Source organism: Brachyhypopomus gauderio, unplaced genomic scaffold (assembly GCF_052324685.1).
Source record: "Brachyhypopomus gauderio isolate BG-103 unplaced genomic scaffold, BGAUD_0.2 sc47, whole genome shotgun sequence".
NCBI classification, from domain to species: domain Eukaryota; kingdom Metazoa; phylum Chordata; class Actinopteri; order Gymnotiformes; family Hypopomidae; genus Brachyhypopomus; species Brachyhypopomus gauderio.
The window spans coordinates 2,312,079-2,337,205 of NW_027506873.1; the positions used below are offsets into that span (position 1 = coordinate 2,312,079).

The 25,127-nt window shown below is 51.2% G+C and overlaps 1 protein-coding gene across 5 annotated transcripts; it reads right to left on the reverse strand.

Moving 5' to 3' along the window:
* Nucleotides 1-33: 33 nt before the first annotated feature.
* On the reverse strand, nt 34-24,984 carry ksr1a (kinase suppressor of ras 1a). Of its 5 annotated transcripts, XM_076986527.1 has the most exons (20): nt 24,472-24,984; nt 15,661-15,801; nt 12,552-12,699; nt 11,068-11,530; nt 7,652-7,839; nt 6,874-7,060; nt 6,641-6,724; nt 6,406-6,467; nt 6,208-6,317; nt 5,503-5,671; nt 5,129-5,170; nt 4,695-4,743; nt 4,525-4,585; nt 3,881-4,389; nt 3,551-3,647; nt 3,282-3,415; nt 2,908-3,039; nt 2,686-2,821; nt 2,297-2,430; nt 34-1,846 (listed from the first exon to the last, which is right to left on the reverse strand). In XM_076986527.1, exons 1-20 carry the CDS (start codon nt 24,670-24,672, stop codon nt 1,840-1,842), a joined length of 3,054 nt encoding a protein of 1,017 aa, XP_076842642.1. In that variant the 5' UTR covers nt 24,673-24,984; the 3' UTR covers nt 34-1,839. The 5 variants fall into 5 exon arrangements, with proteins under 5 accessions (XP_076842642.1, XP_076842644.1, XP_076842641.1 ...); XM_076986529.1 differs by having other exon boundaries at nt 34-2,430; nt 6,874-6,943; XM_076986526.1 differs by having other exon boundaries at nt 34-2,430.
* Between the last annotated feature and the right edge of the window lie 143 nt (nt 24,985-25,127).

Here is a 25,127-nt window from a genome sequence, read left to right on the forward strand (position 1 = left end):
CCTTCAAATATGACATCCACGCACAACCACAGGCACTTTACAGGCTTTGTTTTATTGTTTTCGAGGATGAAAACAGACAACATGTACATGTATACAGAATGATAGCCACATGCAATACAAAAATATGAATTTGTACATGACAACATGTATTCACCCATTCTAAAAAATTTACATTTTTACAGTGCATTTGTACATTAAAAAATATAAAGATATATACATCTGAAATAGGAGATCAGTTCTTATTCAAAAATGTCATGATGTGCATTATATATAAAAGTTTCATATAAATATTAAAAGAACGGCTGGCTGTACAATAAATAAATCAGATTTATACATGTATATTTTACACTTTGACATTTCCATACCACAAATACTCCAGTCTTTTACAGGAATTAACCCATATATTTTTAACACATTACACACACACATGCACACACACACACTCACTCACACACATACACAAAAACACAAGCACCCACAATACCCATCAACACACAAACTCGCACGAGAGGTAATGTTAACGGTACTTGGAATGGAACATGGCCATGCTTTCTGTAACCAAAGCAGAAGGACGTCGTTGGACACTAAATGTAATCAGCTGAAAACTGAAAAATTAAAACTAAAGTTGAGAAGACAACCATGCTTCTCAATGGTTGACTGAGAGCAAGCACAGCGAACAGTCATTAGGGGTGGACCAGTGGGGTATCAAAATGGGCTCCTTGAACACAGACACTCAATTTCTATCTGGAAAACCTTCACTGGCTTTGGCGATTCTTTCACTGCTTTCTGAAGAGACCGTGGCTCTGTGTCTGCCAACAGTTCGAGTTCATTCAGAATTGCTTTCCTACACTCTGTTAAGGAGATATTTTGGGGCCAGTGATACTACGCAGCCAGAGAAGCAAACAAGGGTGTGACAGGATCTGACCCCATGTCCGTGCAAAGAGAGAGAGAGAGAGAGAGAGAGAGAGAGAGGAAGAGAGGGAGAGAGAGAGAGAAACAGTATAAGAGAAAGAGGCAATATCACACAGCGTTTAAGGAGACAGAAGCAATGTAAGACCACTGAAGAAGCTAGGGAGAATTTGTGGCCACCTCCACCCGCGAATGCTTCACACGCCTGCCTCGGACACGGTGTCTCGCCTGCCTCGGACACGGTGTCTCACCTGCCTCGGACACGGTGTCTCGCCAGGCCTCGGACACGGTGTCTCGCCAGGCCTCGGACACGGTGTCTCGCCAGGCCTCGGACACGGTGTCTCGCCTGCCTCGGACACGGTGTCTCGCCTGCCTCAGACACGGTGTCTCGCCTGCCTCAGACACGGTGTCTCGCCAAGCCTCGGACACGGTGTCTCGCCAAGCCTCGGACACGGTGTCTCGCCTGCCTCGGACACGGTGTCTCGCCTGCCTCGGACACGGTGTCTCGCCAAGCCTCGGACACAGTGGTCTCGCCAGGCCTCGGCGTCCCTGTGGGTTTGGGGGGGGGGGGTTGGGCGCCTCCCACCGGTCAGGCGCTACAGCCCGCGGCTCCGGTTCCAGCCAAGACACCGAGTGCCAGAGACGGTGAGTCCAAAAGAGACACAGGGGGAGCCGCCGACGCTAACTCCTGCGGGTGGGGGAGGGGTGGGGTGGGGGGGGGGGGCAGAAGGGAAGCTCAAGGCCCCCTTCCCCTCGTTTCTCCCCTGGGGGAGCGAGAGGAAGCGTTAAAGGCAGGGGTGTGGGGAGGCAGAGCAGCAGAATTGGGTCTGGCACATGCAGGCCGTGTCCTCCAGGTCCAGCAGAGTCACGGAGCTCAGCACGCATGCAAGGCGGAGCCGGATCTCACTCGCCTCGGGTTCAGACAGATGGCTACAGCCTACAGAAGGAGAGAAGGGAGGACAGGGGAAAGAGAGAGAGTGCATAAGGCTGTTAATACGAGTTTAGAAGTAGGAAAAGCAGAATGAAGCTGGAGGTGTGGATCAGATGTTAGCGGGACCGCGCTCGGACGCAAACAAGTAGGGCGGAAGGTGAAAAGAAACCGAACGTCCAATAGTTTCTGGCGTAAAGCAGTAAGAGAGAAGCTGGTGATATATCAGCCAATCCAACGAAGGCATTCACCCCGCCGCACACACCCAGTCTGGTGTGGTCGTGGAGCTACAGCTGACCGCTCACTCTCTGCAGACTGTCGATCAAAAGGTCGGGCTCGAGGTGGTCGGCCACACACCTCCACACGCGCCGGCCGCATCACAGAGTGGGGAAGGAGGGCGGGGTCAGGTCGGGCCCAGCAGACCGCCCCCCATTCTAGCCCCGTCTCTAGGATACGTACTCTGCGGACTTCCAGAAGTGGCCCGGGTGGGACAGCCTACGGTTCAGCTTGGGCAGCTTCTCCAGTAGGTCAGCCAGCTGCGTGAAGGTGGGTCGCTCGCGTGGGTCATACGACCAGCAGGCCGACAGGATCTCCTGTGGGCGGAGTTACAGAGGGGACTATAACTCTACATCTTTCCTAGTAGTTTCAATAATAATTGAGCAATATGCCTTAACATTAATAACTAAATAATTATCATGTTTAAAAGCTTATTACATAAGTCTATTGAAAACATGAGGAAGGAAAATAAGTTGCTTCTACTTCTAAATAGATACAATAAATTCAACAATTCAGCCCCATCAAAAAGATATAAAACATTTTCATGAACTTTATATAGGCCGTGACCTCACCGTGACCTCCTTGCCAAGGCTGATCTCTGCTAGCACCTTGTTGATGCCCTCTCCGCTGCCCACCTGCCAGATGGTGGCTTCCACTGGCTGGTTGGTGATTGGCCAGTCCCGCGCCTGCAGCTCGTACCATATAGTGCTGAAAGCAGTAACGATATGGACCGGGAGGCGGGTCAGACTGCATTTCCAGCAGTTCTGGCAGGTGTTTGTGGGAGGGTCTCTTACCCAAAGGCGTAGACATCGGCGGCGTCTGAGAAAGGCAGGCGGTCCTCGCTGTTGCCTGGACTCATCTTACGCACAATCTCTGGAGCCAGATAGCAAATCCAACCATGGGGAAGCTTCAGTTCGTTCTCCCGCCTAGACACACCCACACACAACTGTTTGTTTACCCTGGACACACCCACACACAACTGTCTGTTTACCCTGGACACACCCACACACAACCGTCTGTTTGCCCTGGACACACCCACACACAACTGTCTGTTTACCCTGGACACACCCACACACAACCGTCTGTTTGCCCTGGACACACCCACACACAACTGTCTGTTTGCCCTGGGCACAGTGTCTCATCAGTGAGGGCAGTGAGCGTTCGTTACCTTCCCTCCTGAACAACTCCAGAGATCCCAAAAAGGCCAAAGTCTGTTATCACCACTTTGTTGGTGTCATGAAAGACGTTCTTAGACTTCAGGTCCTTGTGCACAATGCCCTTTGCGTGCAAATAGCCCATTCCCTATTGGGGAACAGGGAACCAATGAAAACAAGGCTGGCAAATCGAAATAAGGGGGAGGGGCCATAAAGAAAAGTTAATTCAGTTCATGTAGTTGCGTATGATTACAAGGAAGTATGTGTTAATATATAAGCTAACCTTCACAATCTCTTGGGCAATCTGTCTTGTCTTGTTGATGTCCAAGATGTTCTTTGTATCTCTCACAACTGAATACAAAGTCCGGCCTTTACAGAAACTAGGAAGGAATTACAGAGTTTTAAACTAGCAAGTTTCATAATTATAACATATAATCAATCCAACTATTTATTGTTGTAATATAAAACACTAACACTTCTACTGATTTCTACAGATATAGAGAAGTGGTCCATTTTTCACTTTCTGCACGCTGACTGTTGTACAGTAATGGAAGAGTACACTGGGACCAGGACTGGGTCCAGGACTGGGTCCAGGACTGGGTCCAGCACTGACCTGGTAATGATGGCTAGGTGAGGAGGTGCCATGCAGGCTCCCATGAACAGCACCACGTTCTCGTGCCTGGTCTGCCGGTAGTTCATCACCTCCTTCTTGAAGAGCTTCAGGTGGTCCTGGTTGTTCCCGTCGATCTCCAGCAAGCGGACGGCCACCTCCCCGTGCCAGCGGCCGCGATGCACCCTGCCCCAGCGCCCCTTACCAATCAGCTCGCCCAGGTCCAGCTGCTCGAAGGGGATGTCCCACTCCTGCAGGTACACGCTGGTCTGGCTGGCCTTGCGCGAGATCGGGCCCTTCCAGTGGGTCCCGCCTCCGGCCCCGCCCCCACCCCCAGTACGTGAACTAGGCAGGTCGTCCAGCTCATCTCCCTCACCCTCTCCCTCTGAGCCACCGTCCAGCCTGCCCTCATCCTCTTCTCCCTCCTCTTCCTCTTCTCCCTCCTCTCCCTCTTCGTCCTCCTCATCCATGCCTGGGTCTTCCTCTTCCTCATCGTCATCCAACTCTTCCTCCTGCGAGACAGCCGAATTTGTCAACTCAGCTGTGGCCATGTAACACCGGGCTGCCAGAAGACGCTCGGTTCCAACGCGATGTTCACACACGCGGGCACACGCGGGCACACGCGGCTCTGTGAGAGGCCATCTTACCTCCCCATCATCGTGCTCTGCCAGTTCATCATGCGCATCCTGTGCTGACGATTCGGTCTCGCTGTTGATTGACGGGAAACAAAACATTCAACCATCACAAACACAGCACGTCAACGTCAACACAGACAGCACACTCATTCAGGCAGGGTTAGTCAGAAGGGCCGCCTTACACTGGATCTGGGACGGGTTCTGGGTGAAGAGTGCTGGTGCTGGACACATCTGTGAATACAAAACAAAAATGGATTACGGCCAAAAATTTGGTCTGTGCAGCTGCAAAGGAGAATGAGTTTGGCAAAGAAACCATTTCCTTTTCCAGCACCTGAACGCATTTGATTTATCATTAACTCTTTCAGTTATTGAGATCGTACGACATGCAACACCGTAAATGCCCAGAAGGAGGCATCCAACCCCAAGCGAGAGCGTGAGGTGAAGTTAATTCAAACCCAAAACCTCATCAAAACGATCACTAAGGCATGGCATCGGCTAATTAAGGAGTACAGACCTATCTAAGCTCACGAGGAGCTGCTGGCTGGCCAATAGGAGTTAGAAGGAGAGATTGTGGGTGGGGTGAGAGCTTATAAGGGTCTCTCCCGTACACACTCACCAGGAAAGATGAACTGCTGTCTATGCTGAAAGTAGCAGGCAGCTTAGGAGAAGAGCGTGTGAGAGAAACCAACAAGCAAAAAGGGGGGGTGACAGAGGTCAGGGGTTAAAGGGCAGCTCGAGACCCATGGATGTTCCTCCTTAGAGAGTAAGCCATGTTAGTGCATTACAGTTCGAACAGGAGAGAAGCACATTTGAAACTCATGTAAGCGTCACGGTTACGACTAATGGGCCACCGTAAACGCATGAGGATCTTTTTAATGCCTCGTGTCTGTACAAATACATATGATATAAACAATAAATTAGCTGCAAATGACTTTAGTAGATATGACCAGGTGTCCAGTGGAGTCACCGTGGCAATGGGGAGACACTCACCTGGGAAGTGGAAGCGGTTGTCACGGTGACCCTTGGGTGATGGGTTGGGGGGTGGGGTGGCACTGGGGGGGTTGCTCTGTTGGAAGGGGGCAGGAGAGGAGGGTGTGGAGGAGGTGGTGGAGGATGGGTTACTGCTGGAGTCCAGCTGATTCAGCACAGGTGGATGTTCCTGGGGGGGGGGGGGGTGAGACACAGAACACTGGTGTGAGCAGAGATGACATCATAGTTATTTTTAGCTGATGGTGGGAATGTGGCTGAGTGACTCATCAATTTTATATTGAAATTATAATTGAGAAAGAGCTCAGTGCATATATAACAAGCCGTAATATTGTTAGCAGTGTTGTTGGGATTCTTAGATGTGTACATATTTTATTGCTTTCTAAATTTTTATTAAAGTAAGACAAGCCAGTAATTACACTTGACAAATGTTTTATGCTACGAGTACACATCTGACCTTACAGCTCAGATTACATGACATCAAACTTCATTTGCGATCACAATATTGCACAGAAAAAAACTCCCCCAAATTTCTCCTAAATTGTATAATCATATAAAATAGATTTGACCTGAAGTGGGACTCTTGTGGAAGTCCATGTCATAATCTTTGGTGATCAGTAGTAATCCGTGTAAAGGTGAGATGGCCTCTATGGTTTAAATACAGTGTGCAGACATTACTGTTCTAGTGGTTCATCATAAGGGCTGTACCTTCTTGGTTAATGCCTTTGGCAGAGTGCCAAACTGTGGTGCCTCGGACGGCCGGTCCACCGGGTTGTTGATGTCTGATGGTACGGACTCAGTCCTCCTTATTTTAGTGACTGGTAGAGAAGCATTGTGAAATATGAGAGCAAACCTTTATAAGCGCTCTGTCATTTAGACCCTCTGAATTGAAAACAGAGCACTTACTTGGGAGGAATGATATTCTGCAGGAAGGAGCTTCTTTTGTACATTTATTATGACACTTTAACCTGCAGAGATGAAGGCAGCCATTACAATACAGGTGAGTGGAAACGTCCTTGACTTTCATAATGACTCAATGGAGCACTTCAGTTACCATAAGCCACTTCCTCTGGACAACTCCCTTAGCAACCCCCCTCACCCCGCCCTTAGCAACCCCCTCACCCCGCCCTTAGCAACCCACCTGCAGTGTTTGCACTTCACTCCAAAGATCATGTTCTTTTGGCATACTTGACAGGTCTGTGAGAGCCAGGACTTGGTGGAGAACCTTAAAACAGAACACATGTTCAACCCAGATCACTATTCTCGCTGCCATTAGCCTTTATTATATGCTAGATCACTCGATTTTTAATGATTAGCAGAGAGAGCAGGGACCATATTGGGGGGCGGGGTCCACCAGAGAAGGGGCGGGCTTACCTGTGAGTGACGGCCAGGCCGATGTCTCGCCTCACAGCCTGGGGAGAGTTGCGGTGGACAGCTATGCTATCTGCGTGTGGGTGAGGTGTGGGGCGGAGGGAGGAGACAGAGAAGAGAGACACGTCCAGAATCTTTCTTTCCTTCCCAAAGACACAAAGCAGCCTTTGAGGGAGTATTGCATGACTCTCTGGGCAGGCAGAGATAAGAGACAAGTTCTCTGAATGGAAACACAAGGTCAGAGGATCTCCTCACATTCCTGCCCCCACCCGAGGCAAGGCTTCCACACACAGTGATGCAAACACAAACAGAAAATGGGCAGTTTGGGAGCAGGATCACAGATAACCCTTAACCACCCTGAACCAGTGCAAACATTCAGACAGCACAAACCCAGAGATAATCATTTGCTTCAACCGATACTCAGTACATGAAAGACATACGCGCATCAGAGTCAAACTTTGGATTTGATCAAAGTTGAAGCATGAGCAATTTTGGTCTTTACTCAATACAGCTGAGGCCGAGTACACCAGTTCCTTTTCAAAAGGCTTTGTGGTGCTAATATCAGACACACTGCCGGAGGTCCCACAGGCTCTAACAAGATCTTTCTGCTGCACTAAAGAGAACATTCAGTCACTTCAGTAGAGCATTCTCCTGGGAATAAAGTACTCGCAGTCCCAAGCACAGGACCATCTAAGCATACACATTCTTCAGCTACATTGGGTATAGCCCTCTACCTGTGTGTGTGTGTGTGTGTATATATCTGCATGTGTGTGAGACTCACTCCTCAGGCCTCCATACTCCTCCAGCAGCGTGGGGGTCCCTGGGAGAGTGTAGGGGGCGGTGGCGGGCACAGCGGCGGGCACAGCTCCGGGCGTGCGGGCGTTCAGCAGTGGGGAACGGGACGAAGTGTCCTCACACCCGTTACCATTGATCTGGACGTTCAGGAAGAGCTTGTTCTTCTTCCTGCACCTGGACACACACACACACACACGTACACACACACACACACACACACACGTACACACACACACACGTACACACACACACACGTACACACACACACACACACACACACACACACGTACACACACACGCACACACACACACACACACACACACACACACACGTACACACACACACACACACACACACACACACGTACACACACGTACACACACGTACACACACGTACACACACACGTACACACACACGTACACACACACGTACACACACACGTACACACACGTACACACACACGTACACACGTACACACACACACGTACACACACACACGTACACACACACACACACACACACACACACGTACACACACACACGTACACACACACACGTACACACACACACGTACACACACACACGTACACACACACACACACACACACACGTACACACACACACACACACACACGTGTACTCAAGAGCTTGCCAGGTGCTGTAGCCAAGTCATGCTGTGCACACATGCAGGTAGAAGCTATAACACAACACTGCTCAACACGGTATTACAATGACTATCAGTCCAGGTTACAATGGGCACTGAGGTAGCTTAAGACTATCTATGTATGAGGGTGGGGGTGTGTGGATAAGGGAGGAGGTGGGGGTGTGTGGGTAAGGGAGGAGGTGGGGGTGTGTGGATAAGGGAGGAGGTGGGGGTGTGTGGGTAAGGGAGGAGGTGGGGGTGTGTGGGTAAGGGGGGAGGTGGGGGTGTGTGGGTAAGGGAGGAGGTGGGGGTGTGTGGGTAAGGGAGGAGGTGGGGGTGTGTGGGTAAGAGAGGAGGTGGGGGTGTGTGGGTAAGAGAGGAGGTGGGGGTGTGTGGATAAGGGAGGAGGTGGGGGTGTGTGGGTAAGGGGGGAGGTGGGGGTGTGTGGGTAAGGGAGGAGGTGGGGGTGTGTGGATAAGGGAGGAGGTGGGGGTGTGTGGATAAGGGAGGAGGTGGGGGTGTGTGGGGTAAGGGAGGAGGTGGGGGTGTGTGGGTAAGGGGGGAGGTGGGGGTGTGTGGATAAGAGAGGAGGTGGGGGTGTGTGGGTAAGGGGGGAGGTGGGGGTGTGTGGGTAAGGGAGGAGGTGGGGGTGTGTGGGTAAGGGAGGAGGTGGGGGTGTGTGGGGTAAGGGGGGAGGTGGGGGTGTGTGGATAAGAGAGGAGGTGGGGGTGTGTGGGTAAGGGGGGAGGTGGGGGTGTGTGGGTAAGGGAGGAGGTGGGGGTGTGTGGGTAAGAGAGGAGGTGGGGGTGTGTGGGTAAGGGGGGAGGTGGGGGTGTGTGGGTAAGGGAGGAGGTGGGGGTGTGTGGGTAAGAGAGGAGGTGGGGGTGTGTGGGTAAGGGGGGAGGTGGGGGTGTGTGGATAAGGGAGGAGGTGGGGGTGTGTGGGTAAGGGAGGAGGTGGGGGTGTGTGGATAAGGGAGGAGGTGGGGGTGTGTGGGTAAGAGAGGAGGTTGGGGTGTGTGGGTAAGGGAGGAGGTTGGGGTGTGTGGATAAGGGAGGAGGTGGGGGTGTGTGGGTAAGGGAGGAGGTGGGGGTGTGTGGGTAAGGGAGGAGGTGGGGGTGTGTGGGTAAGGCAGGAGGTGGGGGTGTGTGGGTAAGAGAGGAGGTGGGGGTGTGTGGATAAGGGAGGAGGTGGGGGTGTGTGGGTAAGGGGGGAGGTGGGGGTGTGTGGGTAAGGGAGGAGGTGGGGGTGTGTGGGTAAGAGAGGAGGTGGGGGTGTGTGGGTAAGAGAGGAGGTGGGGGTGTGTGGATAAGGGAGGAGGTGGGGGTGTGTGGGTAAGGGGGGAGGTGGGGGTGTGTTTGAATAAGGGGGGAGGTGGGGGTGTGTGGGTAAGGGGGGAGGTGGGGGTGTGTGGGTAAGAGAGGAGGTGGGGGGTGTGTGGGTAAGGGAGGAGGTGGGGGTGTGTGGGTAAGGGGGGAGGTGGGGGTGTGTGGGTAAGAGAGGAGGTGGGGGTGTGTGGGTAAGGGGGGAGGTGGGGGTGTGTGGGTAAGGGGGGAGGTGGGGGTGTGTGGGTAAGGGAGGAGGTGGGGGTGTGTGGGGTAAGGGGGGAGGTGGGGGTGTGTGGGTAAGGGAGGAGGTGGGGGTGTGTGGGTAAGGGGGGAGGTGGGGGTGTGTGGGTAAGGGGGGAGGTGGGGGTGTGTGGGTAAGGGAGGAGGTGGGGGTGTGTGGGTAAGGGGGGAGGTGGGGGTGTGTGGATAAGGGGGGAGGTGGGGGTGTGTGGGTAAGGGAGGAGGTGGGGGTGTGTGGGTAAGGGGGGAGGTGGGGGTGTGTGGGTAAGGGGGGAGGTGGGGGTGTGTGGGTAAGGGAGGAAGTGGGTTTTGTATGAGAGGCTTCATGACAAGGAGGTCAAGGGAACCATGGTCCAGGATAGTCCCTGACCAAACCCTCCGTCATCATCCTGTTTCGGCATCACGTAAGGGCATACATGACAATGTGTGTGTGTGTGTGAGTGTTTGGTCACTCTTACTTGCCCTCTTTTGGACATCAGGCCTGGGAGTGTATCCTGTTGTGACAGTGCTCATAAACTCTGGGAAATCTGTAGGGGATTAGCCTAGGGCATCTACACAAACATAGACCCTCTCTCTCTGTCTCTGACACACACACTTCCAGAATATAATACAGTGGAGGAAGTGTGCCCTATTTCCAGTTGGGTTGTGGGTTGTAGCAGTAAACAGTGCACAGCTGCCCACGCTCTTGGCTTTAGTGCGTCTACCAGGGTTGCCAGATTGCTCTGGCGATTCCATCAAATCAGGAAGAGTGTGAAGCACTCAAATAAAGGAAGGGAAACACTTCAAAACTCAGGAAGGGCCCTGCTGCAATTCAAAAGCAGTTTCCTCTGTTTCATTGGTTTATATCAAAATGTTCAATCTAACCTTCTTCAGGCCAGTAATATTATTCATATTTATCTCTCTACCACCAAGTAAAAGAACCCAACAGCCTTCAGTGTTCAAATAATATGGATTTTTTATTTTAAGAGGAATAATCTTTGATTTTAAGATTGCATTTACAAAACATTAGATAGTTCACACACACACACATACACACACACACATGCATACAATATAAATAAATGCTCATGTGATACTCATTTAAGCTGAGCTTGAGAAACTGCTCTCCAAAACAGGAAATGACTACTTGATGGTGGGCGTGACCTACTTGATGGTGGGTGTGACCTACTTGATGGTGGGCGTGACCTACTTGATGGTGGGCGTGTCCTCGATGCGATTGCCCAGCTGGCTCTCGTGGCTCTTGCTACGTGTGAGGGTGATGTTGGGCAGCAGGTGGAGCACTTTCCGGGAGGGAGGTGGGGGAGTGCAGGGCGGCTTCAGGCGGTGCCGTCTCTTGGAAGGCGGGGTGATGGGCGGGGTGGAGGTGTGGCCATGAAGACGGACGGGCCGGGAGGAATAGTAGGGACTGGGATCCGTCAAGCTGTCGGCGTAACCGTGGGAGACGTGGGCCTCTGCGGCGGAGAGAACGTGGCGAGGGTGGGGGAGGGGGGCAAGAGGCGTGGAGGGCGTGGCCGGTTGTCGAGCAAGAGGGGAGGGGCTGTGTGGCCGGAGGGGCCCGCCCAGTAAGGGGATGTGATCAGCTGTGGTCAGGCCACCACTGTCCCGCCTGGTGGGCTCAGACAGCCAGCACCCTCCATCCTCCTTAAACTCTCCTGGAAATAAAGCAGAGCTGAACTAAACACACAGCATCCTCCAGTCTTCATTTACCAACACAGGCACCTTTCAACTAAACACACAGCATCCTCCAGTCTTCATTTACCAACACAGGCACCTTTCAACTAAACACACAGCATCCTCCAGTCTTCATTTACCAACACAGGCACCTTTCAACTAAACACACAGCATCCTCCAGTCTTCATTTACCAACACAGGCACCTTTCAACTAAACACACAGCATCCTCCAGTCTTCATTTACCAACACAGGCACCTTTCAACTAAACACACAGCATCCTCCAGTCTTCATTTACCAACACAGGCACCTTTCAACTAAACACACAGCATCCTCCAGTCTTCATTTACCAACACAGGCACCTTTCAACTAAACACACAGCATCCTCCAGTCTTCATTTACCAACACAGGCACCTTTCAACTAAACACACAGCATCCTCCAGTCTTCATTTACCAACACAGGCACCTTTCAACTAAACACACAGCATCCTCCAGTCTTCATTTACCAACACAGGCACCTTTCAACTAAACACACAGCATCCTCCAGTCTTCATTTACCAACACAGGCACCTTTCAACTAAACACACAGCATCCTCCAGTCTTCATTTACCAACACAGGCACCTTTCAACTAAACACACAGCATCCTCCAGTCTTCATTTACCAACACAGGCACCTTTCAACTAAACACACAGCATCCTCCAGTCTTCATTTACCAACACAGGCACCTTTCAACTAAACACACAGCATCCTCCAGTCTTCATTTACCAACACAGGCACCTTTCAACTAAACACACAGCATCCTCCAGTCTTCATTTACCAACACAGGCACCTTTCAACTAAACACACAGCATCCTCCAGTCTTCATTTACCAACACAGGCACCTTTCAACTAAACACACAGCATCCTCCAGTCTTCATTTACCAACACAGGCACCTTTCAACTCTCCTTTTCGTTCTCCTGCCTCGTAGGCTTAGAGAAATCCAAACCAAACCTCCCAGCACACCTGATTCAGTGGCACTCTTCAGGCAGGAGAGGGCAGCACTGAGCCGGGCGCACTCCTCTGTACTGGAGCCCAACCTCCTCATGGTCTCTCGCACCTGGGCGCCGGGCATCTCCAGTAAGGCATCCAACGACAACTTCACAGGGACCGCCTACGCAGAGAGAGCAGGACAGACAGCAAGGCTGGTGAGAGGATACACACACACACACATACACACGAACGCATACACACACGCGCGGGCACACGCAACATTTTTTTTTGGCCAGTCTTGTGCCAGTCAAACGGGGGAAACTGGGATGCTGTCGGCGCCAGTATCTTCTGTATCGACACCGGGCGCCCCTGAAGTGGTGGTGGTGTGACGGCGTTATCTTCCACACGGCTACCTACATGGCCTACAGGCCAACACGCTGGACGCTCTGCTGCTCAGAACGACTGCATTACTGCTTCAGGGCTCTTGAGAGTGACCTAGAAACATATTAATTTTTTTTTTTGCACTAAGTGGAGGTGACCCAGTGCCTTCATGTGAGAGAAACTGCCCCAGGGCTGAACTGTAGCACTGTTACCTTAAGCTAACACAGAAAGGACCACTGACCTTGGACTGTTAGCCCTTAGCATGTAGCCACCTCACAACTTCACGTACTCAAGTGTGCATGGAGTATGTGACCTAATCAGCTCGTTTTCAGGGACAGTGTAAATACAGGGACAGTGTAAATACAGGGACAGGGCTGCATGGACATCCATGGTGTGATACTGCTGCAGTGCTCAGAGGCGACCAGCCTGAAGGTGAGCAGCACAAAGGACAGCTGACCACGACCCACAAGCCCCGCCTCCCCCCTTGTCCACTCACACCCACTCCACTCACAACCCAATGGCAACTGTTTCCTTGAGAAGCCTGTTCCTCGGTTTCTCTCCTTCACTCTCTCAGCCTCTCCTCTCTCTCTCCCCTTCTCTCTCTTCTCATCTTCTCTCTCTCTCCACTCCTTCTCTAAAGGCCCTGATACACATGACCTCTTAGATTAATTAAGCCCTAGCAGGTAAACCCATTGCCTAATCACAGAGTTGTAAGATGGGAGGGCAGGCGTGGCAGGTGAAATAAAGCTCCTGCAGGTGGCGCTCCCTTAACACCTTTCAGCTTAGACGTCCCTCCCGTAGAGTCCGATCACACCTTTAAACTTTGACTTCCTCTCCATTTTGAAACCGCATCAGGAATTCTCTTTCAACATGTGTCGTCTAAAGGCCCAAGCCTGCCTTTAACCATGACCGTTCTTCAAAGGACATATACCAGCAGTAACTGTTTTAAGATCTGCCCTCAGGTCGTGTTATGGCTCCCCGGGCATCTGCATGTATGTTTTGACAACATGCAGGCCCTCTCGCACCGTGTGGTTGTAAGGACTACAACGTGCGTTGGGGAGGAAGAGGAGGAAGAGGAGGTCCACTCGCAAGGTTAGTCACAGCTCCCCCCCCCATCACAAAAAAACCCTACTGTGGGGCTTTTCACTGGGGCATCTCTGCAAATCCCCCACATGGAGGAGGGGTGTAGGGGTCAAGAGTCAACAGCTATCACCCTATGGAAATATGAGTGTTATAGATGAGTGTTATACTTACTTTGGTTTAAAAATTATTTACAACTGCTAATAAAAATGTTTTGTGCACTTTGGTCCTCAGAAATGTGTTTTATGTCAGATTTACATAAAACACCACAAACCAAATGAAAAATGTGGTTTTGTAATCCCCTAACTGTGCATTTAAGCCAGATAAGACATAATATTAACAAACAAGGATGTTAGTTCTTGTTAGTTTACCACCTAGGGTAAAAGACCTACAGCCTAGTGTAAAAACCTACACTCTAGGGTAAAATACATAAACCCTGGGGTAAAAACCTACACCCTAGGGTAAAAGACCTACACCCTAGGGTAAAAGATGGTTACAAATGTGGCTACATTAGACTGTTGGATGGATGGACAGATGGAACTTTCTTGATCCCAGGGGGAATTGCAGAAACGTACAGCAATATGTTTCTCAACACCAAAGCTCTTAATGATGATATGATATATGTAAAAGTAAATAAGGGAAAATAACAAAGAAATAGGAGTAATGCAATTGTAATGATTGAAAGTAGCAATAATGATAAGCCTGTATGATCAACTATTGATTTTACCATCTCACTGTAAGGCCCTCTCTAGGTCCAGAGTGCACACACACACACACAGGCTCCACCCTGCAAAGGTTAATTACGAATTGCAAAAACTCAGTTCTCAGCATGGTCCAGAGAGAGAGAGAGAGAGATAGAGAGAGAGAGAGAGAGAGAGAGAGAGAGAGAGAGAGAGAGCGAGAGAGATAGAGAGAGAGAGAGAGAGAGAGAGGTCTGACTCAGCATGCTCCAATACCTGGAAGACTCGATTGCAAGTGGTTTATGGTCTCTGTGGGTTTGGAAAGAATTGCTGAACCAATGCCACAAACATTAATGTCACCTTCAGAACAACTCAAAGCCTGTGATTTCATCTCTCTCGTTCACACACACACACACACACACACACACACACACACACACACACACACACAGAGCCTCTGTGAATGCAGGGAATTCACATTACTCAGCTAAAGGGAGGAGTCTCTCAGTTATACCAATAACAGGACATGTCTGGGTGGGGTATTTGACTCATGACCCCCCAAACACACACACACACACACACACACACACACACACACACACACACACACACACACACACACACACACACACACACACACACACACACACACACACACACTGTTCATGGATGTACACATACATCTTTAGAGTCTATGTTAACAAGTACAAAGAAGCACTGAACTCTTGGTTTGTGGTCAAAAGCAGAAACATATCACATGCCTCTACTGACCACTTTCAAATTACCAGAAATGTCCCATCCTCATATATTAGATCATCTTGGGTCACAATCAGTTCTCATAAACCTGTCTGTTGCTAAAATTAAATTTTTGCTAAAAATAGTAAAAAAATTGCTAAATTTGCCTCAGCATACACCACACACAGACACAGGCATACACACACACAAAGACACAAAGACACACACACACACACACACACACACATGGCATATTGGCCCTCTACCTCTATGAGCTCGGGTCTCAGGTTGATGATGCGTAGCCAGTCCCCCAGTCGTGGGTAGCTGTCCAGGGCCTGTGGCCTGTCAGCCTCCGGCACCTTCAGCTTGCAGTGCAGCTGCTTGCAGATGTACTTCATAAGCTTCACCTGCAGGGGGCAACAGAGCACACAACAGAGGAGGGAGTGACAGGTTAGCCAGCGATGAAGAGGCAGACCCAGGCAGGCAGAATCAGGCTGACTGAAGGCCTAGCCACCCTGCATAGTTTCATCTCATTCTCCTTAGCAAAGCATTATTGCAAATTGAGTTTAGGTATAATAATGCAGCTGCTTTTTGGAGCTGTCCATGACTACATCTGTGGAAACAGTTACAATGTGGAAAGCAAATAATGTTAACACAGAAATAACTAAACCAAATAGTGAAAGAACACACTAAAAGGCTGATCTTTATTACAATTAATATAATATATCTGGGTGTATATTAATACACATTTAAACATTTTAAAAATACCAAGCTTCAGGGAATAATCTCACGATTCACCTTTGAACAAACGTTTTGCCCAGCCTGTAATTCCCTTCAAGGCACCCAAGGTCTTGCACAGATGGTTGGGAATGTTCCATAACCATCAAGTGCTCTCGCTCTCTCTCTCTCTCTCTCTCTCTCTCACACGCACACACACACACACACACACACACACACACACACACACACACACACACACACACACACAGTCAATTTTTCCCCTCTACATGAATGTATGCATTATAATATGATGTATTATAAACATGATCATACCACAGACAGTCGTTCAAAAAGATTGAAGGTGTTAACTTGCACTACAAGACGTAATCTGGTATGGTATAGAGTAACAGTGCTGCCTTTCCTGTGAACGCTTCTGTGTGAGCACGTGAACCACGCTGTCCCATTACGAGTCCTTGAGAAAGACTCCTACAGTGGCTGAAACTGTAAATCACTCTGGATAAGTTCCAAAGGTGAATAAAGTGTCTTAATGTAAATAGAGAAACGTAGCGGTGGTGTCCTACCCCATGGCTTTACACAGGACTCTGCAGAAAGATGCCTGCTCTCTGCCTACAGGTGGACTAACCGTTTTAGTATCTACTTAATTGAAGGCCAGTGCTGTGTGCCAGTCAGGCCCGTGCTACTGAGAACGGCAGGAGCTTTAAACAGCCTGGCAGGCTGCTCATGTCTTGAGTCCTGAGAGGCATCTCAGCGTGTGCTTCAGACCTACATCTGCAGGGACACACTTGCGTAATGGACCACTGCAGCTAATTTTCCACGTTCAAAACGCCACTGGCAGCATCACCATCATCACATCATCACCGTCACAGCACACGTGAATGTTAGCATCCACTCACGCACCCAAAGGAGAGACAATGAGATGAGCGGCACCACTCTAACGAGCTCCACCTAATTACGCATACGCTGAAGAGTTTGGGTGAAGCACCCGCACGACGAATTAGTCTCGACATACGAGACATGCTGCAGGAGAGGTTCTGTGCAGGACGAGGGGTCTAAGCTTTATTCCGACAGCAGGACCGCCAGTCATGGCCTGGTGGTAGGGAACTGGTCTTGTGACCGGAGGGTCGTGGGTTCGATTCCCAGACAGGCCATGACTAAGGTGCCCTTGAGCAAGGCACCTAACCCCAACTGCTCCCAGGGCGCCGGGCTAGGGCTGCCCACCACTCTGGGCACGTGTGATCCACAGCCCCCTAGTAATCACTAGTGTGTGTGTGTGTGTGTTCTAACTGCACAGATGGGTTAAAAGCGGAGGACAAATTTCGATTGGGGTGTAAAAATCACAATTGACAAAAATATGGCACATTTCATATGCAATCTGACTGGTACCTCACCCACAACCCCCCCCCACCTCCACCCCCCAATCTTTTTTCTCTCCTTCAGCAAAGAGGGCCGTCAAACAGATATAAATAGCTGTTATTATATGGGAACAGCAAGCAGACCTCCTCTTGGGGGGGCGTCTGCACTGCTGGCATGGTAACCGAGTGTCATGGAGAACATTGCCGCCAGTGACGGCAGGGGCATCATGACATCAGCGCTGCGAGAGACGGCGGGTTCACAGCGAGGCTAACGGCCCCCGGCACCGTCCCCGTGGAGCAACAGCACGCAACGCTCCAACATCTTCAGACGCGCCCGTCTCCTCTGGGCTCTTCTCCCCGGGTTTCCAGCCCGTGTTTGGGTTTTTTTGTTTTCCACCATTTTAACCCCCACCTCCTATCCACCCCCCCCCCCCCCCCCAGCAGAACGTCAGGATCTTTTGGAATAACAAACCTGATGTGGGAGGGAACGTTCTCCGAGGCATCTCTCCCTGATCCTTCACAAACAAACAGCACGGGATGAATTTTCCAGCTCCGTGGAGAATGCTGACCAGAGCAGCATGACAGAGACAGTGAAGGAGAGAGAGTGGGAGAGAAACGAACAGAGAGAGAGAGAGAAGCACGAGGGGGGGAGTGAGGGTGGGGTTTAAGTCACATCATCGGATATCTAGGATGTGGGGTACTTTCATCTTAACACAGCTGTTGCGCGCTCTCTCTCTGTCTCTCTTTGTGTTTTTAACGAGGACAGGTCATGCAAACACCTCAGCAAGTGATGACGCAGGTAGACGGGTGGTGGGGACATCAGAGTCTCCCTCTACCGCATGGAGCAGGAGGAGGAGCTGGCCTGACCAGACGGGCGTCCGTGCGGCTGCTCACTGACGCACACGCCGGCCCCGTTACCACTCATCCTTTCACACACACGCCTGCAGGACGGCACTCCTAATGAGCGTGGCACCCAGTGGCCTGCAGCCAGTCAGGATGGGACAATCGCCCCCAGAACTTCTCATAGGAACCCAAAAGCCAACACACTGCTACTAGAGCATCGGACACAGGCTGCGCTTTGGCCAGGGCTGGACAGGCGAAGTCTTGGGCAGACGACACACCATAATCTGAGGTCCGTGCTCTGTTGATAGGTCAGAATTCTGCACGGAGGAGCTGACGAAGAGCACGTCTGCTTTTAAAACGACTGTGTAGTGTCATATGTCTTTACCCATTCGCGCACGATTATATCTCTTCACCGGCTGTGGTATTATATCTCTTCAGCCAGCTGCATGCTATTATATCTCTTTTCCAAGCAGGCAGCCGTGGGCTGTGAAGACGTCCCTGAGAGCCGCCCACCCGTCACCTTTCGAGAGGCCCGACGAGGGACTCGAGTGGCTTCTCTGCCTCGTTCTGCGCTCGCGTTCCCCTCACGCAGACACGCCGCCAGCTCACCACCTAACAAAAAGGGCCATTTCCAGCCTAGGGAGAGGCATCCCCATCAGCGTAAGTGGTGAAACAGCCGTCGAGGGGCAGAGCGAGAGCTGTGTGTTGTTTTGTTTCTTCATCTTTGATGAATGCGAGCGCTCTGCTCCGGCGCACTAATAAAAGAACAACCTTCCGCCGCCACCACAAAGCCCGGAGCCTCTTAACGTCTCAGCCGCAGCTCGTGGAGAGCCGGGAAGAGGAGAGGTGTGTCTGTATAGCAGGCCTGAAATGCAGGGAAATTAACCTCAGTGAGAAGAATGTGAAAGGGTTCCCTGTGTGGACTTCCTGCATTTAGTCGTTCACACGTAGCTTAACCTGGTGCGGATGTGTTCTATTGGATGTGGACGTAGATGTGGTCTGACCTGGTTATCTCGGCTGCCACTGGTTGGCGCTAGACATTAGGCAGATGAACTGATATTGTTTTCCTCAGTTATTCGCTTGTGTCCCTGATGCTAGAGCAGGATTCATCAATCGAGTGGATTTAACGGCGAAGGTTACGATCGTTCGGGCCTGGCGCCCATGTACCTGATCCTGGCGGTGTCAGAACCCAGACATGCTGCCTCTCTGGGTTCTCAAAGGTGGTGCTCACCCGTCCTGTGCCCACCATGACTGTGAATAGTCCCGCCATCCACAAAAGAGCTCCTCAAACCTATCGCTGTGGATCAACACACACGGGGAGAGAGGCCAAAACAGGAGACTCCCACATTATCTGAATCGCCGGAACCTTCCGGAACAAGCCTAGCTTTGTGTGAGGTGGCGTTGAGGCGTTGAGATTGTGGTCAGCCGGGGCTCAGTGCGTTTGTCATGTCTGTGTCCATGTGCATGCATACACACACACACACACACACACACACACGTACTGCAGGTAGTTAGGGGATCACGCAGCCATCACAGAGAACAATACACTGGTGCAGGTGTGACGTCAGGTCTCCTAGCAACCACACTCACTGGTCTTCAGTGTGGCTTTCTCAGAGTGGGATTTTCCCACAGACAGACCACATATCCAGCATATCGGCTAGGAGACAACAGTTTTACAACATGCACGGAGAATTACTCAGCTCTATGGCAACCAGATGAAATCTTTAAGCTTTGATGTCTTTACAGCACAGTGCAATCTAGAATACTAGAATATGTCTTAACTAAGATCTAAATGTAGGGCCTGGTTTCAAGTTTGTTTATAATGTGACAGTCCTTAATATATTTTAAGAATGCCTTAAGAAACAACTTGCTTTGAACTGGATATTCATGAAGGCCGTTAGGATTCATCACACGTCAGTGTTCATGATGAATGATGGGAATGCCTTCTCTCTCCACCGCAGAACCTTTTCAGACCTGGCCTGGTAGTGTACGCACCCCTGCACGACAGGGGAGGAGTCTGGCCCTGGCCTGAGGAACAGGGCCTGCCCACCCAGATGGAAGTAAACACAGGCACCATGCTGCCATGGCAACGCGGCCGTGACGTCCGCGGACGTGACTGACAGCTGAAGGGCGTGACCACACCCAGCCCCTCAGAGCCGCGGGGAGAACAGAAGGCCAGACGGCAGACCTTAAGAACAAAACGAGACCCGGCGGTGCGTCAGGGGCGTGTCCCCAGCCAACGACGCGTGTGCTGGCCCTGCTGCGGCATCTCGGCCCTCCGCTCGTTAGCGTGCTGCTTAGCGCATCTTAGCGGATGCCTTTGTGTTTAGCAACGATGCTCTGTGCGCAAGTGTCTGAGAGCAGCTTCCTGTTATCCGACACAGACTCCCGGTCCCTGACCACCTGACCAGACAGGGGCTTGATGCTCGGACTTACCTAAACCACCCACCCAGACCCCCGGGGGAGGGTACAGTTAATACATCAGTGAAAATCACAAGTCGTTTGCATTTCATTTCCATATAATGACAGAACACCACAGTTAGGGCTAACAGTGGACAGCCACTTAAAGTAATAAAGCTAATCTGAGGCCAGATATGAGAGAGGCCTTTAAAATGACACAATTTAGGCTTCTGCAAACAGCACTGGAAAAGCAAGCCAATCTAGGAGGTCTTATTACAAATCATATTGCAATGGTGCAGAGAAACGTATCCCACTATCAAGCAACCCAGCATGAGGAGAAACTGGACCAGAAGAAGAGCCCACTAACCACACACACGCATGCACACAGACACGCATGCACACACATGCACGCACGCACTCACACACGCGCACACACACCCTCGCTCCACCTGCCCAGCCTAACCAGAACCCAGAACCAATGTAACAACCTGATCATAAGCTGAACGGTTGCCCTGTGACTCAGTGTTAACCACCGAGTACAAAACAAACAGCACAAAGTTCTCTTCAATAATAGAACATGCTTTTTTATCCATGTACAGCAATGCAAGTCTAATTTAGCATCGCAGAGAAAAAATAGATCTACAGTTGCAGCTCACCACACAAGGGGGTGGGGGGGGTTGATCAGTGCTGCAATCACCTGCTCCTCTCTACACCTCCCCCAAACACAGCTAGCTGGAAGCCACGCCCCTCACACAGCTGATTGGCTGCCTCACCTCATCATCCACCCCCCCCCCCCCCCCCCCCCCACTCCCCTCTCACTCAGCCTCTCTGCACGTCACGCGATCGTCTTATTTAACAATCAACACTGAAAACACGTAGGAAGAAAGACAGGCCAAATATAGACACCGCCACAATAGCGCTCGCAGCGAGAGGCCAGGACACACACACTCCCTGCCCGGAGAGGCCACCAGGGGGCGCGCTCTCTCTCAAGCCCATCCGCTAGCAGATATACCGGCCCGAGGCACAAAGTGCCCCTTACAGAAACAGGGTGACTGCGCTCTCCCGTGAACCCACACACTGAACTCACACTGTTGGAACAGCACAAGGTCTGTCGCCTTCGCACGCTCAAGACCTCGGTGGCCAATAGGTCAGAGGGCGGGAGGGCAGGGCGTTCAGGGTGAGCTGGTGGGCGCAGGCGCACGTCAAATGCACCATGGGAAACGGGCATACCGTAGCCGGCAGGCCGGGTGTAGCCGACAGGCCTTACACAAACAGGTTTACTCCTAAACAGGGAAGCGATTGCTTTTCGACTGGGGGAAAAAAAGCGAAGGTATGTCTGGGTGGATCTACTTCCATGACAGCTGCAGTGTTCCACAACTGAACGCACAAAGGGTACGCTTCACACACTGCAACAAGGCAGGCTCGGTAAACTTGGGAGGGCCATCTGGAGGAGGAGGAGGGAGAGAGAGAGAGAGAGAGAGAGAGTGGGTAACACCAGTGGTGCGAGTCTGGTGCAGGCCAGGATCAGCGTGTCTGAGCTGAAGCACCACCTCGCGGTACTCCAGCTGGAGAGGGACTCCCCACTCACGAGTACGGCCTGGTGTAAGAAAATAAAAAAATAAATAAAAAAAGAACGGCCTCGAGTGGAATAACAAAGTGCTGTTTGTGTCTAATGTGAATTCAAGCCTCTCTTGATTGCACTGAGGTCCAGGTGTCGATGACAGTCAGGTGGTGGTTGGGGGGGGGGGGGGGGGGGGGCTTCATGAGTGGAACGGCCACTTTAGCGCAGTGAATGGATTAATAGGACATCCAGGGCCCAGTTACACTGCGTGAGGATCAACAAGCTCCACTCTGCCCTGCTCAGATGGCCCGTGTATGCATGTTTTCCATGTCTGGGGGGGCACGGTGGTGCCTGACCCCTTTATCACGACACCTCCCACTAGCCATCACCGATGAGCTCTACCATTCCACCACTAACTGAATACTGTGTGACCCTGGGGGCAGGTCAAGGGGTGGGGGGGGGGGGGGGGGGCAGATTATGGGTGCCTAGCAGCGGCAAAGACCCAAAGGGGAAGTATGCCCAGACTGAGAAGCTGACAGGGCGAATCCTCAACAGTCACGCCCCCCCCTGCTTCCTGAAGCCACAAGCACCCAAGGCCCCAGATGGCAGGCACTGGACTACAGGTACACGGCCAGCCGGCTTCCCGCTCTGACAGGAAGCAGAAATGAAAGTGGCAGTTGGCCAAGGCACACCAGAATGGGCTGACTGGCCACGCTTTGTTCCAACTGCCTGCCTGATATTTGGCCCCTCGAAACACCGCAACAAAAACACCGCGCCAAAGCTTTACTCTCGAACCCACCACGGTTTAAACACCACCACAAACGTGATCATCCCATCAGGTTCTCGGGTGGCGCTGGGCTCGTGGGGAGATGTTTCGGAATGCCCGCACTCTTCAGCATCTCTGGTATCTGCTTGTTAATAGCTGCGCACCGCCTTAATGTTTGGCACCAGCAACCCGCGCGCCACCCCGATCCAAGTGACTATTTCACAGCTAAACTTAGACACCAGTGGTCCAACTAGCCGCTATGCCAAGTAAGCGCAGACGTCCATGAGAGACGTGTGAGCAGCGCTCTGATTCAGAGCCTTACTTTCATCTGCTGATTTCTAAAGTGGAAATCTGAGATGTACAATTAGGAACATGTACTTCATGCATGAACCACAGTAGTAGCAGCCAGTAACCTAAACCGGCCTGAAGTTTGCCAGACTACATCCCGGCCCGTTTCACCGGGAGACTGGAGCGATTCTCGTGACGTTATCAAAAAAAGACTCTGAGGTCAAAGAAATTAGCAGCCGTCCGTATGCTGTAATATAACTCACACGTATCCAAACTATATGCGAAACTCGTGAGGACAAATGAATAGACTTTAATGAACAGTTACAATGTTTAAAAAATACCGACAGATGCGTTTTTTTTAGCATACACCCCCACCCGTCGTCACGGAGGCGATGCGGACCATCACCCAGTGCGCAGGCGACCCGGCGGGCCACGTCATCCGATACACGAACCCATTGATTCCTCATCGATGAACCCAACAGGTGCAGTGGACGCACACTTCCAAATCCAACTGCTCTCTAGTGCCGACGTGATGGCCATAGCGTGCTGTCAGTCACGGTCATAAACTAAGGCCAAAACCACGACGCAGAAACGACGCCCCCCCCCAATGATTATAGTTTCAGTATCGTAATTGTTTACATTTCCAAAGCGGGGGCTGCGAATGCAACACACAAGAAATCCATCACGTAACCTACACATCGCATCGGCGCACGGGAGAGAGCGCACACCTCGGGTATGTTCTACGCAGTCTAGTGCAGCAAAATATCCGGGGGTTACTGCCAAAAATATTTCACCAAGCACCCACAGAAGGAGGTCAAAAATAAATAAACCACCAACCACCGGCGACCACGTCTGTTCAACCCAATATCGATAGATTACTGTCCTGTGAACTCGTGTGCAGTGTGGATTTACCGTAGTTCGGGACATTATTAACAGTTGGTTACACTTCATGTTGCACCACAGATAGAGTGGGCTACGGCGACGTCCCTACAGCACACACACACACACACACACACACACACACACACACACACACACACACACACACACAGCCCGGAGCAGCATCGGCCGTAGATGACACTGCAAATCGGCCTGTAATGTCAGTGCGCTCCTGCCTGTGAATTACCTCTAAAGTGCGTATTTCCTGCTGGGTAAGATCGTTGGACGCCGCGCATTTGGTCCGGAGCCCTCGCAGGCTGGAGATGGAGATTTCGATCATGTTTTGGATGAGTTCGCACTGGTGTAGCGCGGCCATCGCTGCGCCAGTACCACCATCCCTCTCACCGCTTCCGACCATCATTCCTCTTCTACCATTCACACAGTCCATTCCTCGTCATTTGGGCTCGGCTCGGACGGGCAGATATGAACTACAGACGGGAAAAACGTACGGACACTAAAGATGCGCTGCCATCAAACACTTGCAACCGACAGTCTCTAAGACCTTAAATAAAAGAAAAGCGACGTTAAAATAAAAATATATATCCTGTGGTCCGAGGCTACAGCGAGTCCTGTTGTACTGTACGAACAGCGTGGTTGGACGGATCCGTGTGCGATACAGCTCTTTCTGCTGCCAGACTCCTACCCCCTGTTCCCTGGCCGCTCACACAGGCTTTTACCGTCTGTCAGCTGTTAGAAACATCGTGTGACGCTATGCACCCTGGGAAATGAAGTCCTTAGGCGAGTGGCCGAAAACAACCAGATGCAGTCGAGAAAAGGGGCACTAGCACAAATAGCAGCCCTGTGCTTTTATTCAGAATAACTTTTTCGGGTTATTTGGCGATA